Below are 20,439 nucleotides of genomic sequence, written 5' to 3'. Positions count from 1 at the left end.
GTTGATTTTCTAGAAGACGACCACATGCCCATAAAGAGAAGGAGCGTTTCAGGCATGGTGGATATTTTACACTTTTCAGTCACCGAGTGGAAAGATCTTTTGGGAACACGCAGGATAGTTTATGACATGTTTTGTCTTTCTCTTTTCCTTTGACAACATGGGTAGGAGTCAGGTATAGATTTGGTAGCAGTTTCCATCATGATAAAATAAGAGTAGTTTAATTCTCTTAAATGTGCCTAATAAAAGACTTATTTAGATAACTAAATTTTTGTTCCACTAGAAATAAAATCAATACATGACCTAGATTTTTAACTACATGGAAAGAAGGGGTATAGAAAAAGGCTACAGGTATGTTTTTCTTAATCCATGATTGGTGCTTGGGCATCCTCTTCAACATTTAACAGAATTGTAGTTTCTTAGGAATCATCTTTTCCAGTTTGTTTATGTTTATTTTGGAGCCCTCGTCCCTTGGAGAATTCTTTCCAGATGTATATGTGACAAGGTCATTGGATCTAGGTGTTTGGCAGTGTTGTGGGTGTTGGGCGCGAATGCCTCTAGACAAAGTGCCTGTGTTCTCTGTGGCCCTGGCCCCTGTTGGCCTGTGCATTGGAACAGTTCCCAGGTCTTTTCCTGGGAGTCTCCCAGCCCTGCTCTCAGACCGTCTGATGGGGTCTTCTCTCCAGGCAGCCTTCCTTGTCAGACTCTGATTGTTGAGGGAGGGTGGCAGTCCATTCCTTCTCCGTGGACTCTCATTGAAGAGTATAGTTCTGTACTTTCAAGAAATAGAATAGCTGTGCTTTGGGGACTTAGCAGACTGTATAACCCCAGCCTCACCACCCCCAGTCAACAGGGTTCAGGAAAAAATTGCTTTATAGCAAAGATGGCATATTGGTTTTATCTTGCAAGCCAAGTGCTAATGATTGCTTAAGTCTGCCAGAGAACAGGGAGAGTTCTGAGGGCACTTGAGGGCTCAGCAGAAGAGAACACCTGGATCCATTAGCCATGTCTGCCAGGGCCAAGGAAGGGCTGCACTTGGGGCTGGCCTTTGCCATCTCTAGAGACTGTCCCTGAGTTAAACCAGACCAGGCATGATTTGTACCTGAACCTCCTGTGTCTCAGATTTACATAGAACTGCTTTACTGGCTGTGACATCATTGTGCCATGGGCTCTGGGAAACCTGTTGCAGTATTTAAATGTAAAATTTAAATGTAAAGACTTTTCTTCATTAAACTGCGAGCACTAATAGTAGAAAATTCTCTTCTGCTTCAGAGCCATACAAAGAGTGTGCTTGCCCTAGGAAATTGCTTTGCTTTTATCTCCTAGACAAAGAATCATATATCCTGGACATTGGCACACTTTTTTTGTAAAGGGCCTGCAAGTAAATATTTTAGGTTTTATGGGTCATTTGGTTTTGGTTGCAGCTATTCAGTTCTGCCACTGTAGCATAAAAGTAGCTATAAAGAATATATAAATGAATAGGCGTGGCTGTGTTCCAGTAAAACTTGGTTTATGAAGCAGATGGTCAGCCAGATTTGTCCAGTGGGCTAGAACTCTTCAACCACAGATGTAAGTAAGTCACGTGTGAGCCTGACAATACCAGCTTTAAGTCCTGACCTCCCTTCCTGGTCTCATCTGGATCTCCATACTTTAAGGTTTCCATTGTCCCATTTTTCTGTCTCTATCATTTGCGTTATTTTATTCCATGTATTCGTGTGAGCAGTTTTACATTTGTTCTGCAGTAAAATGTGGTACAGAAAATGATGGTTGTGTTTTCTTAGATGTGGGACTAACATTCAAACATGATGATAAATGCCATTGTCATAAAAATGTCCATGTATCAACCAGTGGCCCACTGTCGGAGCTAAGAAGGTACCTGGAATAGCACAATTAAAATAAGGCAAAAGGATGTGAAAGGTGACTTGGGACTCACAGAGAGAATACCAAACAATGAGAATTAGGGAGATTTGTTTGGGAGATGGCAGAAGAGCAGAGCTCAGCCAAGGGAGAATCAACAATAACAACAACACAATGGAAATGAAGTCATAATGGGAAGGAGGGATTGGGGTAGGATATAGGGTGTGGGGCTGGGCTGGGGTAGCTCATGACTCTGGATCCACAGCAGTTGGGAGAACCCAGAGGCTGGTGACAGGAAGTTCAGAAAGATGCTCCTAGTCAACAGGGCAGTGTGACTATAAAATTCCAATTCATGGGCTTGTTGGTGTTTTATATAGAAGTAGTAAGCATGCGTAGGTGAAACTTGAGAATGTGTTTTGCTTTAAGGAAATTAAATTAATTATTATTAATTAATTATTATTTTATTAATAAGCTAGATCATAGGGGTAAAGAAGTTCTTTTTTTAAAATATTTTGTATTAGTTGTAGGTGGACTCAATACCTTTATTTTTTTATTTTCATGTGGTGCTGAGGATCAAACCCAGGGCCTCATGCATGCTAGGCAAGCGCTCTACCACTGAGCCCCTACCCCAGCCCAGAAGTTCTCAACTCTAAAGAAACATTTAAAACTTTTTGGCATTGATTATTTGGAAGTTATATTTTTAATGATACTAAGTTTTCTACCCTTTCAACCAGGCTTTTATTTCACTCAATGCTTCTGTTGATAGGCCTGTCCTTTCTCATCACAGACCTGATTATCCTACTTTTTTAGATATCGCAGGTGCTTGGCCATGTAAATAGGGACGTCATAATTCTTGCTGTTGTGATTTCTCTTGGAGTTTACAAGAAGGGTGGGCACGTCATTTCCAGAAATGCCACTGACTTGTGAATGTTTTCTGCCATATTTGCAAGGCTGCCCAAGGTTTGTTTTTTTTTTTTTTTCCTGCTTTGGGTTTTTTTGTTAAGGTGCATTGGTGCATTGTAGTTAATATTCTACCCTTTCAACTTTTGTTTTCTTCTAGTTACCAAAGTGAGAAGTGGTTGTGTAATTAGGACATAAAATAGAGACTGTTGGCATCTTCTCAGGAAGTCTTTACAGGGAAGCAGAGCGTACATTAGCAGTAGCAACAGAGAACAGGCCCTGCCAAATGAGTTTACGCAGGGCCACAGCAGAGGTTCCTGTCTGCATGCCTCTGAGACCGTCGTGATACGCTGAAATAATTAAATACACTTGGGCTACATCAGTGACTTAATTTTATCTTTACCTCTGGACACACACACTCACAAAAAAAAAAAAAAAAAAAAAAAAAACCACTTGATTTAATCAACCAAGAACACAGACCAAGAAAAAGAAGTAAAGAGATCACATTGCCCTGTTTGTTTATAAAAATAAAGTCTTTTCAAAAACTAAAGACATTGTCACTTCTCAACTTAATCAGACTTGATGGACTGGGCTATGAATCCTTTTCCCAACCAGGACTCATAATATGACAGGCAAAGTGACTCAGCATTGTCCAAGATGTGTCTTCTTCAAAAGAAGCTTCTGGTCATGGTAGTGTGAACTCGTAGCTCCAGCTACCCAACAGGCTGAGAAAAGAGGATGGGTTGAGTCCAGGAGTTTGAGGCCAACTTGGACAACACAGGGAGATCCTGTCTCAAAAAAAACACCACCAACAACAAAAGAAGTCAATGATACAATGTTTTGTAGGAGAGAAATATATTACTTTGTTTATTTATTTGATGGCAGGGATTACCCAGGGCCTCATCAATTCTAGGCACTGAGCTGCACCCCAGTTTGAAATAATAAACAGTACCTTTTGCTGGCAGAGAGAACTTACTTATTTTTTCTTTTTTGGTCTAAAGGCAATAAACATTTTTCTTGAAAATTTCTCTCAAAGATGTTCTCATTGCAATAACCCTCCTTCAACCCATACAGTCTAAATAATTGGGTAAATTTTACTCATAATCAGGAAGTGACTCGAAATTTCACAGGTGACTATGTTACTGATTACTTTGCAAATTAGAAGCCAAGTCTTGACTTGGCTGGTAAATAGACTCAGAAAAATCTCCAGTTTGCGCTGGGTGGGGTGGTGTTCTCCTTTTCACATGACACGAATGGTTTTAGATTCTCAGTTGAAGTGGTTTAATAATTTCTGATATGAGGTGGCTTTTTTTCCCCCTCACTCACCTATATATTGTTATACTTCTGTTTTTCTGAAGTCCCAAAATTTGTGTTATTTTTTTATATGGTTTTGTGTAAGCTGCCTAAAATTTGGGGACCTCTTTTCATCAGCAGGATGGTTAAGCATCACCACCATACCGTAAGATATATTTTTTCAGTGGACTGAGTCAATGGGCTCCAAGGAGTGAGATGTCCCAGTGTGGCATGAAGAGACCTGGCCCCAGCCTCCTTGGCTGACTTCTTCCTTCCTGGGTGCAAATGTTTGCATTACATTTGGGTGAAGGGTTGTTACAGGTGCTTGGTGGGTCTCTCTCTCCCCTGCCATTCCCCATCACAGAAACCCTGTGGGTGAGAACCCCTCACCCTGCTGGGACCAGCTTTATGGACAGGGCTTTTTCCACTAAAGAAATAGCCTCTGAACAGCCATTTTCCTCCTTTCTTTTCTTTCTCTTTTTTTCTTTTTTGAAGCTTCAGGAGAATTTTGGTTTGACCCAAGTTCAAAGGGAGCATGGCTGGGAAATCAGAGCAGATCAGTATCTCTTCATTGGTTGTTTTCGTCACTGGAAACACGTTGCTAACAGCACAGGCAAATTGTGACAAGCAAAGGAGCCAATTTATAAGCAAAAAAGAAAAAGGGAGTATTTTCCCTCTGCTACTCTGTCATCCTTCTGTCCCATCTCTGAGCATGCAGAGCTGTTGGCATCTCTAGGGGCTGGTGAGTGAGAATAGAAGCACCTGGTGATGGAGTTTCGGTCCCTCGGGAGGCAGGATGCTGTGGAGGCCGGTGAGTACAAGTGGAGCAGCGAGACTTCCAGCAGGAGCCACACATGCCACAGAGGACTCGGTTTTCTCAAAGTTAACCAGTCCTGCAAATAAAAGTTATTCAGACCTTTCTGTCCCTGCTTACATGCTATCTAAAATCTGAATTTTTTATAGATTTTTCTCTGAAAAAGAATGCAAGTATCCGTATGCCTGTAGGGCGTGTAAGGAAATATTGTCTCTCTGCATGTTCAAAATGGAAAGATGAGGGCAGAAAAGAATAAGTGGCCAGCGGCATCACTGAGACCCACATTCCCAGTGGGCATATGTTGCCTAAATATATAGAAAGATGTCAAAGTGCTTATTTCTATGGTTGTTTTGAATTTGTTAAAGATAAAGCCTGTCTCAAAATCAGAAGGGGAAATAAAAACAGCAAATCAAGGTAACTGGATATTTTTAAATTAATATTTGGAGGCCATCCCCACATAGAGGAGGGTGTTATTAAATTGCATGAATCCTTATGGTCTAGGTGTTTCCCAAACTGAAATTTTAATGGTGCACATGTGCTTAGTTTGAAACAAAACTGTCCACTATACTAAACGGGGAAGTGGAAAGATCTGGAAATCAGGAGATCTGATTTCCCACTGTTGACTGTCAATAACCATGACAGATGCCATGATCTCTCTGAGCTCTCCTCTCCCTCTCTGGATTCAGGGAATGGATTTTCAAACCATGTTCCATGGAAGCCTGGGGTCCCCTCCTAGAATAATCCATGGAGAAGAAACATGGAAAACAAAAATAGATGGAAAACTACTGGGCTCCACTGTACCCCAGTTTAGAATTCCATGGCTTTTGCATCCTAAGTTCAACCATTAGCCCTCTCCAGTGTTGAAACTTCATGTGGAAATGAAACCAGGGGTGCATGATCCTGTGGTTGTGCCTTCCTCAATTCCACACAAAATCTAGCTTCGGTGGACTTCTTTCCTTGATCTCTGTGTGGCTACTGCACCAGGTAGATACAAAGGCCACCTCGGAAGAGATGAAGAGATAGGGTAGGATTAATGGTTAACAACTTCCCTTTCCCCAGGGTCTAGACCCTGCCCTGTCAGCCTTGCCCTCACTGACCCCAACTCCTTTCTCCTCTCTTACCACATGTTTGCCTATTGAGCTTGCTGATAAATTCCAGGAATCCTATTATACCCCCTGGGATTTTCTTTCCCACCTGAAAAGACAGAATGGAGCACAAAGCTAAAAGTTGGGATGACAAGAAGAGAGAATCTAGGAATTTCAGATATTCATTCAATATTGGACTGACAGTTCTCTCATTCTTGAAAGAAAATTTAAAGAGAAATAAATCAATCCCCTTGCAATCATGTAAAGAACAACAGGCTTCTTGAGAATATCCAAATGTTTTGGGTGGGAAGTAAAGTCATTACTGGGTTTGCCAAGACCCACTATTTGTGGAAAGACATGATCTTGCCTGAGAGCATAAAGCAATCAGTGCATCAGGCCCGATGAGCTCTGCTGCACATTGTATATGTTTTGTTTTTTGGTGACCCACATGGAAGGAAGCACAAGAGCACTTTCTCCTGCCCTTATTTGCTCAGCTTAACATTGCTGTGACCAAAATACCTGACAAAAACAACTTAGAAGAGGGAAAGTTTATCTTGGCTCATGGGTTCAGAGTTTTAGTCCATGACTGGCAGAATCTTTTGCTCTGGGTCCAAGGTGAGGCAGAACATCATGGCAGAAGGGCATGGTGGAGGGAAGCTACTCCTTTCTTGGCAGTCTGGAAACGGAGAGAGGGGGAGGGGAAGGGGCCACAGGGAAGATGCACCCTCCCAGGCCATTCCCCCAGTGACCTACCTCCTCCAGCCACACCCCACCTGCCTACATTACCACTCAGTCAGTCCATTCAAACTGGGATGGACTACTTAGTTTCCAGCTCTCACAATTCAATCATTTCACCTCTGAACATTCCTGCATTAACACAGGAACTTTGGGAGGACACTTCATATCCAAACCACAACACTTGGCAAACTTTTTTCCAGTAGTGGGTATTGAACCCAGGGGTACTCCGAGCTACATCCCTAGCCTTTCTTAGTTTTGTTTTTCTTTCTTAACTTTAAGACAGGGTCTCACTAAGTTGCCAAGAGACTAGCCTCAAACTTGCGACCTTTCTGCCTCAGTCTCCTAAGTTGCTGGGATTACAAGTGAGTGCTACCTCCCCTGGCTTGTTCCACAAACATTTGAGACCCTACCAGGTACCAAGGGAATCACAATTTGACACTTGATTGCATAATAAGTGCTGGCACTGTCATGTGCTAAAGATGCAGAAGCAGACACATCTTCCTGCTCTCTGGGACTGAGTTCAGTAAGTAAAGATCCAGGGCATGAGAAAGAGACCCCTGAGCCATGAGTTTGTTTGCTATTTTCCATGAGTTCTTAGAGGCTGGCGGAGCCTAGTACACTGCAGGTCATTAGAGTTTGGCTGAAACCTAGTGTGTCCTGGGTACTGTGGATCATTAGAATTTAGCTGAAGCCCAGTGTATTCTGGGTACTATAGATCATTAAAATTTGGCTGAGTCTAGTATATTCTGGGTGCCACGGGTGATTAGCACTTGACTGGAGCCTCGTGTGTTCTGGGTACTGTGGTTCATTAGAATTTAGCCGAGCCTAGTGCATTCTGGTTACTGTGGGTGATTAGGGCTTGTCTGGAGTCTAAGTCAAGAATAGCAAAGCCTGGGATGGACAATGGAAAGACACAAAGATTCTGTCCTCTGTCTGACACAACAGTGTCAGGCCACTGAAGGACCCCAAGCAAGAAAGGAAAACCTTTAGAGGCATGCTTTAGTGGGTTCACTCAGGCCAAGGAAGAAGGCCAGGCTAGGAGCGGGAGGCTATTGCTGCATCCAGTTGAGGAAGGGGAAGAGCCTGAAGGAAGGTCAGGACCGTGGGCAAGGAGACTCTCCAAGTTCCACTGCCTAGGGGACTGAAGAGCAGAGAAAAGACAGGATGACCAGGTGACCCACTTAGGCACCTGGATGGATATGATTTTTCTCCAAATGGTGAAGCAAGGGAATTGGCCCCAGGCATTCTGATTCCGATTCCTACCGTTTGAAGCTACTGGCCACTCCCTTCCTCTGGGGAGGGGGTGTAGAGGGGGGAGAATGAGGATTTCTGTTTCGGTTGGTGGTATCTTCAGGGCATCTGCGGGCATTGCTTTAGTAGATGATTTACTATTCAGAAGTTCAGGAGCAAGGTCTGTGGATCTTCAGGGTAAAGGTAGCAACTTAAGGCTACCAGAATAACTGAGATCACCCCAGGGCCTTGTAGCATGAGACAAATAAGAGGTGGAGGTGGAAAAACCAGTTGAGCAAGACAGGAAGGAATGGCTTGAGCATTCAGTGGCATGTCAGAATAGGTTGGTACTGGGGGCCAAGGAAGGGGCCAGTGTGTTGTCTAAAGATGCAAGACACTGAACAATGTCCTTTGGATGTAGCAGTGATTGCCTAGTAGGTCGGGGCAACTGTAGCAAAGGCCACATTGATGTAGTGCAGTGATATACAAAATGAATTTCAAGCATAGGTTTTAATTCATGTAAGCCCCATAGGAGTATTGTGCTGTCCTTATATCAAGTATTTTAGACAGGAAATTTTCTTGTTATAGAATATATATAATATAAAATTTCCCATTTCTACCATTTTTAAGTGTGCACAATTCAGTTGTGCATCCACATCATTGTGCAAGAAAATAATTTTTTTGAGATTCATTTCTGCAGGGTCGAAGACATGAATTGAAAGGCAACTCAGTAACAAGTCATCTGAAGCATTATATTCCCATGCCTTGATGGGTAATTCAGACATTTCACCAAGTTGAATCAGAGATGGTTGTCCTCTCCCCGCAGTGCTGTGTTACCTATACTGAAAGGGAGTACATCACAACTCGCCACACCCCTCACCCTCTTTTTCCTCATCGCACACCCAAGTGCACATCGGTGTGCACCATCACACGTCAGCAGTTCAGAAAGAGCTGGGGTAGAGTCCAGCATTGGGTTGTGATTCAAGCCATTGATGATCTTGAAGTTTCTCCTTCACTGCTTTTAGTCAGTTTTTTCATCTCTGGAAGATTTTTGCTGAGGGTTGAGAGGACGAATCAGTCGACATCCATAGCTATGAAGTTCCAGAGGAACATTGGTGAACACTTGCATGTTTGTGCACCCACCGGGATGTGGTGTGTTGGATGGATGCCACTCTGCAGAAAGTAAGACTCCTGCACTGAGATAATCAACCCTTCCCCTTTGCTCGGGCTTTCCTCATTGAGGAATTTGGGGGCTCAGAGCAAGCTTGGGAACGTTAATGAAAGGGAAACTTTGAACTGAGATAGTTGCTAGCTCAGGGTCGCAGGGGGATTGGTGCTGGCTGGGTGGTCAGGCATGGGGAGTGAGAATCTATTTCATAATTGTTTTTCCAGTGGCCGGCGTAATAAATGACCTCTCAGAGCATGCACTCAGAGCGCCACATGCTGCACTTTGAAAGTCCTAACCACTTCAAAGGTTGGAAAAGATAATAAACTCTAGGAAAAATTCTCCTGGACAAATCATTCCAGGGGACCCTGACTCTTTTTTTATCCCACCACCTAAGTATCCGTCTCTCGCAAATGCTCTGTTAATTGCTAAGAAAAAGTATTAAGGAAATAGAACACTGGTAGCCATTTTCAAGACTTAGATATATTCATAAAGCACTCCCTTTCCCTTTCCCTGGGTGTTAGAAAAAAATGCTTATATATATTTTCTCTATATTTTTCTTTTATTTTTATCTTTTTGCAGTGCTGGGGCTTAAACCCAGGGCCTTGCACATGTGAGACAAACCGTTGAGATTCATCCCCAGCTGTTTTTGAATGTTAACTCATTGAACTTGCTTCTTATCCAGAAGGCAGCTATTGGCTTGGTCCTACAGTTTGCTCTACTCTGACATGAAGTGTCCTTTGACTGCCTTCTTGAGGGGATGACAGTGGACCCTTTTGCAACGTGTTTGGTTTCAGAATGTATGCTCCCAAACAGGTGTGAGGAGCTGCTGGATGGGAAAAGATTCATTTTCTTCCTGTTTTCAAATGATTCTTCTGGGGGAAAGCTCTTTGGAAACCATCCTCTACTTGCTGGCCTAAGAACATATCAGACTTAGTAAATATTTGGGGTAAAATGAGCCCCTGGCTTAGTATCCAGGCCTCTAAGAGCTAAGGATGCTGAGGCTGAGCAGGGAAATCCATTGGGTTCTTTCCTGGGCTCTGAGGACCTGTCTAGCTCTTTTCCCTGGATTTCTCTCAACCCACAGAGGGTCTGTGGTCCCTCCATTGGTGATGTTTGCAGCTCCTGCTGGTCCAGATTCCAGATGCCATGCCTTTCTGTGATTTAATGGGGAGGTCATACTTGGGGTCTCCAGGCAGCTTTTAAAGTTCTGATCTCTACCCCCTTAGAAACCAACCTGAAGGAGTCTGAGAAGGGAAGGAAGGGTTGCAGCTGAGGCTGGTGCTCCCTGGGTCACATCTCACATGATGAGCAGAAGGTCAGGTGTGCAGGACAGATCCCTGGCCCAGGTGAGAAGGGCAGCTCACAGGCCTTTTTGAACTTCCAGCATGGAACACAGAGAACTGAAAATATGGTTCTCACATTGAGAGGTGTTGTTAGCCTTTCCTCTTCTGCAGGCCTTTGATGATTCTTGTAGAAGAGGATAGGGTGCTTTGTGTCCAACCAGAGGTGGTCTGCCTGCTCTTTTTCAAAAGCCAAATTGATGCTTGTGTCCCTCCTAACCTGTGCCTTTTGAAAGCAAGTCTTGCTTGATATTTGCTCTGTGTCAATTCTGGGAAAGGACTCAGACCTCCCTCCAAACCAAAGTAAGGTTGTCAGCATGTGGGGAGGGGAGGAATGAAGGATCATTTCTTTCTAGCTCAGTTCCCCATTCATATCTGTTTTACATGATATTGAGAGAATTTTTGTTCAAGTTCCAGTGTGACTTGGGATTTCTGTTTTTGTCCCCTGACATCAATTTGATTTGCCAAACTGGCATTGCTATCTTCATTTGTGAGGCCCTGACCTCAAGCTCTGGGGGCTCCAAGGGCAAACAAGTCCTCCTGAGATGGAGTCAAATGTGGGATGAATGTTACTTGTTCTCTTTGGTAAATGGAATTGGCTTCTCTGAGTGGGGACCTGTAGCATAACTATCCTTATTGAACCGGAAGTGCTTGACAGGAGGCTGTGGCCCTCCATCCTGGGTCATTTGGTCACAATTTAGTCTCAGTGCTTGAAGCAGGATTACACCTTTCCTTTACCTCTTTTTAGAAAGAATCATCTACAAGCCCTGACATGTTAGGAGCTGAGCAGAGTCTGGGTTGAGACCACACTTTCTGTGCCCTCCAGCCTGTGGACAGCAGGACATGGCAGGGTGCTAAGCAGCTGAGCACTGTTTTGTTATTAAAGAGGAACTGAGACTATCATGATGATTGGGGTTTGATAATAATAAGCTACTTATCAAGCATTTTCTAAGTTCAGGGGTTCTGCTAAGTTATACGCACGTATGTACTGATATACATAGATACACTTGAATTTCATACTAACCAAGTAAAAATACATCCTATTAATTGTCTTGTTTTACAGATAAGGAAATTGATACCTCTAATCCCTGGACCTTGTTTAATTTGCTAGTGAAGCCATTAAGCAAAAGCTAACATTTCCCGAATCTGTCCCCTACACCTTGGTATCACTGAGTGCTATAAATATTTAACCCACCCAACAAGCCTATGTGGTAGCACAATTATCATCTCCAGTTTGCAAGTGGAAAACCTGAAGTTTAGAAAAGGACACTCACTCACAGTCACACAGAGAGGTAGAGGAGCCAGGGTTCACACCCAAGGCTTTGTGGCTCTAGTGCTGTGTGTCACTGCTGTGTCACTCCTAACACACTCGCTTTTTGAGTTAGAATATGTTGTTACAGTATTATTGAAATGTGTACAGACAACTCATAAGGAATTTATATTAGTTCTCTCAACTTCCAAATAACTATAAAACCAAAATATTAACAACCTACAATTTCAAAACCAGTGCTTCAAATATAGGACTTTCACGTGTTGGACTTTTCACGTCTTTTCCAGAAACAGAATTACCCATTCATCCTTGTTGGGTTCCATAGCAGAAAAGCCTAGCTTCAGAGTCAGTTTTTTATTTAATCTATTTTGGCATTTTGACTTGAATAATTGGAGTATACTTGATGCCTTCTCACAGTGTTTTAAGTCTAAAATGGCATTAATGATTTTAAGGTTTTTGCAGCACAGAATTCTCAAATGTCATGTATTTCCCCAGTCCTGAATAAGCCTCAGTCGCTTACTGTAATGGGATGTCATTTAATAGCTCCGCTAACCTGTCTCCATCTCATGAGATAAAGTTAGCTTTGTGACATTATTAAAGTATTAATTAAATAGGCATTTAGTCCACTTATGGCTGTAACGTAGACTAGAAACATTCCTTATGGCCTGTTTCCTGTTTCTCTTGCTGCTAATGAAGTGGCCTTTACAGAGACAGATGGTCTCGGGTTCTCATCCTGACATCTGGGCTCGGGGGCATTGATGGTGCCTGTGTCATCCTGCACACAAGGCCTCCGTTCTCCTGCGACTCTGTTCACGCCCCTGTTAAACCTGCATTTTTGCTGCCAGTTATGATGACATCTGGCCTTTGGTGAGCGTAAATCCGGATGTAAATGTGGGTGGTCCCTGAAATCTCATGTGCACATTCGGTGACAGGCGGCTCATCCAGAGAGTCTCCATCAAGCCTGTGTTAACATAGGCCAAGATTTTCACTGACATGGTGGCATAAAATTTAAGAACCTTATAGACTGTGAAAAATACACCTGTGAGTGGCCACAGTCCTCCCACCCCACTTCAGGGACCAGTGTCGCAGAGCCCAGACCCACCCCAGGTTTCACTAGGTTGATGGCTCGGCCTGGATCTGCTCCCCTGCTCCCTTGGCCCTTCATGGTATAGCTGCCCCTGTGGTTCTCCAGCCTCTTCACCCTCAGGGACCACAGGAGTTGCCATGGGGGGCTGTGCACAGATAGGACACAGAAGGAACCCAGGCCTGGAGGGATATGGATGCCATAAGATAGTTGGTTTTATAGATCGTGGAGAACCATTGCCAGCTTTATGAGGGAGAAGATAATGTGCTAAGTGTGTTCTGTCCCGTGTTTGGGGAGAGAACTCTGGGGATCATCCCCTTTTGTCCCATGGGCTGCCAGGAAAGGGAAGTGGTTTGGGCATCTTAAGGAGTTCAGTCCCCCTGTGATGCAGAAAGCATCCCTGGAAAAGGTTAAATAGAGAAAGAACTCTTTATCCAAACCTGTGTTTCCCAGCATGAGCTTCACCATCAACATCCCTAGGCAGTTTTGTTACTGAAAAGGAGCTCTTCTTTTCTTCATTGTTCAGTTTTCCCATGTGTCCTATGGGCTTGAGTCCTACACATATGGTTACCTACTGACCACATGTAGGAATGATCGTGAGAACTTTCACGTGAGCTTGGAGTAAGGGGAGGGTATCTAGCGGCTCTTTGATACCCGAATCCTGTTCTTTCAAAGAGTTAATTGAATGACAGAATGCCCCACCCAGGCCGTCCATGCTGCAGTCCCAGGATATTGCACCATTTACGTCCCTCTTTTCCTTTGCAGCCGTTACCCCAAAACACAGTGGTGTTCTCTGCCCCAATCATGGTTGGATCTTATTTCCCATTTCCTTTGTGCAGTCACTGAAGGGTCTTATTTCATGTTCTCTCCGGGGAGCGATTACTCTTCAGCTGTTTTCCCAAGCTCTCTTCTCTTTGGCATTTTTCCTTTCCACCTTGTGACCGTGGAAGTGAATGTTTGCACAGTTGGCTTTTCCGTTCGATCCCAGCTGTGTTAGTGTGGTATGGAGCTCCAGGAGAGAAGAGTGCAGAGGGAGCAGTGGAGTTACCTCCCAGTGGCTGAGAGGCGCATTTCCATCCCCCTTTATAAAAGACTGAATGAATAAAAGAGCAATCCCAAACCTGTAGGTAGTAGGACTGGGGATGTAGCTCAGTGGTAAAGCACTTGCCTAGCAGGCACAAGGCCCTGGGTTCAATTCCTAGGACCACAAATAAATAAACACAAAGAAATAAATACCTTCAGGGCTGGGTTTGTGGCTTAGTGGTAGAGCCTAGCATGTGTGAGGCTCTACCTTCAATCCTCAGCACCACATAAAAATGAATAAATAAAATAAAGGTATTGTGTCCATCTACAACTAAAAAAAATTTTTTAAATAAATAAATAAAGACCTTCACATGGTTACCTTCTGAAAAGGGTACAGATCTCTGATCTTTTCAAATGTTGGAAGTTATCAATAGTTCATAAACATGAGCTGAAGAATTTGGACAAAACAATGAGATCAACAATAGTCGCAGCTCTAAGTTATTAAAGCAAATAGAAAACTTGGTCCATTTTCTCTTGCTATAATAAAAATACCTGAGAATGGGTAATTTATTAAAAAATAAGGTTTGTTTTGGCTCATGGTTCTAAAATCCCAGGAGCATGGTATTGGCATCTGCTCAGCCTCTGGTGGGGGCCTCATGGCAGAAAAGCAGAATAGAGAGTGTCATGTGCCAGAGAGTCAGGGGTGAGGGGGATTGGCAGGCTTGCTTTGTAATTGCCTGTTTTCCTGGTAACTAATTTAGTCCCGTAGGAGGAACAACTCCTGAAAGACTGCATCAGTCCATTCAGGAGTGTTAAGCCACATGACCTAGTCACCTCCTAAAGGCCTCACCTCCCAGTACTGCTACTTTGGGAATCAAACTTCAACATGAGTTTTAGTGGTCACAAACTATATCCAAACAATAGCATGAACCAAACAGGAAAACACAGGCTTTTACTTTCTCCCTCATTCTCTCTCTTACATAGTCAGAGGAGACGAAGCCAACCAAAATAATAATTTTTTTTTTTTTTTTTAGTACTAGGGATTGAACCCAACTTAAGCCCTGAGCCACATCCCCAGCCCTTTTTTGTATTTTATTTAAAGACAGGATCTTACTAAGTTGCTTACGGCCTCCCTGAGTTGCTGAGGCAGGCTTTCCACTCACAATCCTCCTGTACTGCTGGGATTAAAGGTGTGCGCCACCCCACCTGGTTAATAGGTGATTTCTAAAGGGGAACTCAGCGGGGCTTGAGGCCAGAGTTGTCCAAGACTTGCTGCAGTGAGAAAATTCACTCTCCCTGCAGTGTCCAGCCCTCTAACCATGGGTGCACATGGCTGTGGAGCACCTGAGATGTGGCTAGAATGACAGAGGGACTGCATTTGTCATTTAAACTCATTTTAGTTCATTTAAGTAGAAGCAACCACATGACTCTCATGACTCCTGTGCTGGATAGGAGCACTACGGCAGCAAATGGGATTGCTCACGGTAGCCTTGCTTCTCCCCTCTGACAGCCAAGCTCCCCACAAACCCGAGCTCCATGCATCATCTCCATGCCTTACTTTCATCTTCCCTCAGTCCACTCCAGCTTCTTGTTCCCACTGCTCCATGGAAGTGATATTGATGAGCTTACCCACACCACCCAGGCTGCCAAAGGCTCCAGCGCTTTATTCTTATCTTAACTGACTTCTCAGCAGTGTCTGACCCAGTTTGACTAGTACCCTCTCTTTGCTTTCATGACACCACACCCACTTGGTTTTATTCCTCCCTTTTTCTGTAAGAAGGCTGCATCTGTGACTCCCATTTATGCATCTCTACTTCCTTCCCATAGGCTCCACTAAACACATGGCATTAAATTATCTCTAGATGCCAGAGTCCCAAATTTATATCACCAACTCAGACCTCCCTGCTGAGTTCCAAACTCATATATCCAAATGCCTAGTGGATACCCCACTGGGACATCTAGTATGCATGTCGAATTCAGTGTGGCCAAAATAGAACCTTCCTCGCATATCCTCAGAGCTGTTCTTCCCCCTGTCTGGAGGGCCACTGTCATGCGGTGGCTGAAGCGGGAATGTGTGAGTCTCCCTCTCCTCTCTTCTGCTTGATCACCAAGTCCCCTCAGCAATTCTTCCAAGTTACATTCCAAGTCCCTGGGTTTTGCTCCTCCTCTGCCTTAACTCCCTGAGGCAAAGCTTTTTCATTTTATGCCTGGATAACTAACTTGGAAACCTTCCTAACTAATCTTCCCGCTCACACCTCCGCAACTCCTTCTCCATTTACAACCAGGTGACAGTCACATGACACAGAATAGACCTTCTACTCTCCTACTTCAAACCCCCCTGCCTCCTTCAGCAGTCGCTTCACTTGCGAAGCACTGGAAACCAGAACCATAGGAATTTAAGCAAAGCGAAATTTATTTCTCCCCTCAGCACCGTCAACCCAGGCGGCTAAGGCTGCCTCCTGACTCTGGGGGCTCAGGCTTCTTCTGTGGTTCTGTGGTGTATGTATTGCAGCCAGTGGAGAGGAGGGGAGTTGCGGGGAGGTGGGACACTCCGTCGTACTGTTTGGAAGCCTGAGGAACCACTTCTTACATCCCTTTGGCCAGAAAACAGTAGCCTGCGTACCTCCCAGGCAAAGGTGTCCGAGGATGTGGACTTACAGCCTCAAGCCTATAGGAAGAAGAGGAGAATGGGTCGTGGGGGTGACTGGTGGTCTTTGCCACATTCTCCAGTGACTTGCACTGCTCCCTCCAGGTGCCTCGTGTGGCCTGTGGTAGCCTGCAGGATCAGGCCCTGAGACTCACAGCATATTCTAGCCCACTGGGCCTTTTAGCTCTTATTCCCTGGATTTTTTGTACCCATTTTTTCTTATACTTAAATTCTCCACCCGAGACCTTTGGCACACCAGACCCAGCCACATCTTATCACTGCAACTGTGCTTAAATGACACTTTCTCAGGCTGTCTAGTCTAATTTCTTACTACCCTGCTTTCATTTATATGCATATTTGTTTCTCCATGCATGCTACTTGCCCACTCAAGAGAATATTCCATGAAGGCAGATAACTAATCATTCCTGTTCTCTACTGTATCTCTAATACCTAGATTGTACCTGGCATGGGACAGGTATCTAAATGCTAGAGAGGGAAATAAATGACTTCATGGAACATGATGACAATCAATGCCCCAGTATGACAAAATAGATGTACTGGTGTGATTAGGAAATGTTAATGCTAAAAGGGAGCTAGACTTCCATATTATTCTCCTGTTATCACATCACATTAGCCTTGAGGAAACAGGTCTGCTGCTATTATCATATAGACAGTTTTGAATCATAGAGGTGCATGCAGAGATTTCTCATAAAAACCTCATGACCCAGATAGATTTGTGTTGGATGCCAAAATTGTTGGTTGGATTCCAAAATGATTGCACAACCATATCCTACAACTATTGATTAATGAGTTGATATCAGTCAGAATAAGTCTCAGTGACTGGATGAGAACATTCACGTGCAAATTGTATTTTAATGAGCATGGTAGGGGTCAAGGGTCAATGGTGAGTGTAACCTGAGGTCCCTCCCTTCTTTTTCCTTATCACTACTGGTGGATCTCCCATGAGTCATTGCTCTCAGTTTCATTGTAGCTCCCTGAGAGGAGGACACAGCTGAGCTTGAATCCTTTGTACATAGCACATTCCTGCTCATATAAATGTTCAATAAGAAATTTTCTATTAAGTCAGCATTATTCCTCCCTGGTGCTGGAGATGGAAGCCTGGGCCTTGTGCATGCTAGGCAAGTAGTCTACCACTCAGCTACATCCCCAGCCCAATAATTTTTTATACATGAGTAATCCATCACTAAAAGCTGGGGGAGAAGTCTCATCAGAGTTGTTTTGGTAAGTTTGAGAAACTTTTCACCAGTGCAGAGAGTCAGGGTATGGTTTCTCTACATTCCTTCCACGCCGTTCACCAGATTCTCTGAAAGAGTGGAGCCAACGTCAACGGTCAGTGTCCAGCTCACGCACGCCGCAGGGTGGGCTTGCAGGTGGGGCTCGGCTTCAGAGGCAGTCCTTGGCTTTTCTGCAAGCCGGTGGTTTGGCAGATAGGCAGCATGTTATTTAAGCCGACAGAACCTGAAACTAATATTTAGAAAATGAAGAAAACAGAATAAAATACGTTTGCTATCCTCACTCCTGGTCTGATTACACACACCAGGCTCAGGAATGCTGAGGGCTGTCTGACTTTTGGTAAATAAAAGACACTAAGAGAAATGGAGCCAGTGTGGCTCATTCCTGCCTTAGACTGTTCCTTATATGACATGTAAACCTGCAGGTGAGTGCTAAGTACACCCCAGAGGTCTGGGCCCCGGAGTTTACTCCAGCCTTGGGGACTTGGACTAAGACCACTGGTAGATGGGAACAGAATTCTTGACCTCCATATACTTGGTTTGCCCTAGGACTTGACTAGACTTTGGAGAGGGAGAGACAGGGGAAGTGAGACAGGAAGAGGGATGCAATATATACCTCTGCCTTCTTATAGAGGGGGCATCATTTAAAATCTGGCTTAATGGCTTCTATGACTTGAGGCTACTTAGTTGAGATGGCTGAGTTTGTGTAAAATCTCCAGCAGTCCTGCCCATTTTTCTTTGGTGTCCCTTCCTCCTTGGTGTCATTGAACATGAGAAGGCCCAGAGGAGGTAGAGAGAGATCCGTTCCTTGCACTGCCTATAGCTCACAGCTGGTTGCAATTCCCAAGAAGCCGATGGACAAATGGTGGCATCTGGCCCAGCAATGCCCAGGCAGGAGAAGTCTGCTTATTCCACCCAAAACCGGGGCCTTTTTTTGAAACATGAAATAATTATGTCACTTTCATATTCTAGTCCATGCTTTCACTGACAGAGTGTTCATTTTTTTGAGGATGGATATACCAGTTTTGCAATGTTAGCCAAAAGATAACAACAAGGAGAACAGATCTTTGAAACTAGTTCTAGCAGAGTTATTCTCCCCCAGCAGGTACGGGGTTATGCGGATAGATTTCAAGTGCTGGCTGTAATTTGAAATGCAAATACCAGCACCCTTAGTCCTATGCCTGCTTTGCTTTGTAGATTCTGATCCTCTGGAAAGTCAGGAAGGAGGACCTCATCCCTATACTTTTTCCTGCACGGGTCCTAGGCCAGATACAAGCATCAAATCCATCACCCTGGTGAGCATAGGCCTGCGTGGGACTGGAAGAGGAGGCATTTGCAGGAAAACAGCCTGAGCAGGTGGTGACATGGGGCAACCAGAAAGCAGTAGAAATAGGAGATGACAGGAGACCCGGAGGGGACACTGAGCCCTCCTCTTCCCTTCTCCCTGCTCAGAGAGGCCTTCCCTGACTGCTCACTCAGAATTCACCAGCTTGCTTTTTATTATTATTTTTTTTAAATCACAGCCTCCTACTCTCATTCTCTGCATACACTTAAGTTTCAATAGTGGTAGAAAACACATAGCATACAATTTACCATCTTAATTATCTTTTAACTGCACCGTTCGACAGTGGTAAGTATGTTCCCATGACTGGGTGACCATTCTGACCATCCGTCCCTGGAACTTTTCCTCCTGCAGATCTGAAACTTGTACTCATTAAACAAGTCTGACCCTGGCCCCTGGCAGCTCCCATTCACCTTTCTGTCTGTGTGAATTTGACTAACTCTAGGTACCTCATGTATGTGACGTCACATAGTGTTTTGTCCTTTTGGGACCAGTTTATTTCAACGAACACAGTTCTTCAAAGTTCATCCACAGTGTCAGGATTTCCTTCTTTTTAAGGCCAAATAACATTCCATTGTTTGTATGTGCCATATTTTTTTCCATTCATTCCCTGATTGACACTTGGGTTTCACCCATGATTTAGCTGTTGTGGTTAATAATAGTAACGTGAGTGTGCAAATATATTTCAACTGTCTTCAGTTCTTTCGAATACACAGCCAGGAGTAGGACTGTTGGATCTTAGCGATTTTGTTTTTGTGTTTTTGAGCAACCACCCTACCGTTTTTCACTGTGATTGCATAGTCCTACCTTCCCCGCAATGGTGCAGGAAGCCTGCAGACTCCCCGCAGGCTCGCCAACACTTGTGATTTTCTGTTTTGTTTTTGTTTGCTAGCAACCACCCTGATGAGTGTGATCCACCCTGATGAGTGTGACATTTTTCGCTGTCATTTTTATCTATTACATTTCTCCCTCTGTGAGGTGGGGGCTCTGTGGTGCCAGGGCTCTCTCTGACCTATGGATCCCCATCCCCAAGTACTAAATTAATGCGTTGTGTGAATCTCCTTCATTCACATGTTGGATGAATCCCCTGTTGCATTTCTGTGGAGGCTCAGCCTCCCCCTAGTTCTGGGTCAAGGACCATTTGGATCAGGTGCAAAATGATACAGAGTCAGGAGCTGGAAGCAGAGGGCATCAGGTTTTGATTTGATGTTAGGGGAACTGGTAAGGAAAACTGCATTCTCCAAGAGGTGCCTCCTTGAGCTTCTCTTTCAGGTAGGGGGAGTTAGTGCAAAATAAACCAGCACAGGCTCTGGCGGAACACTGAGACTTTCCACCTGCGAGTCTCCCCACCACCCCTTTATCTTCACTCTCAAAGCCGCCTGAGAGAAATTACTCAGA

General features: G+C 44.2%; 1 protein-coding gene across 3 annotated transcripts in view; it reads left to right on the top strand.

Moving 5' to 3' along the window:
• Slc22a23 (solute carrier family 22 member 23) overlaps positions 1–20,439 on the top strand; it is a 184,693-nt gene that overhangs the window by 45,888 nt on the left and 118,366 nt on the right. The window contains exon 4 of one of the 3 annotated variants that reach the window (XM_047559500.1): positions 2,915–3,925. The exons of the other annotated variants lie outside the window; for them this stretch is intronic. Within the exon in view, the coding sequence (XP_047415456.1) occupies positions 2,915–2,952 (38 nt within the window). The 3' untranslated portion in view covers positions 2,953–3,925. Of the gene's footprint in view, positions 1–2,914; positions 3,926–20,439 lie in introns of those variants that run through there. 3 annotated transcript variants of the gene reach the window in all.

Source organism: Sciurus carolinensis, chromosome 7 (genome assembly GCF_902686445.1).
Source record: "Sciurus carolinensis chromosome 7, mSciCar1.2, whole genome shotgun sequence".
NCBI classification, from domain to species: domain Eukaryota; kingdom Metazoa; phylum Chordata; class Mammalia; order Rodentia; family Sciuridae; genus Sciurus; species Sciurus carolinensis.
The sequence above is the reverse complement of the archived record's forward strand: the minus strand, read 5'-3'. Positions and strand labels throughout refer to the sequence as shown.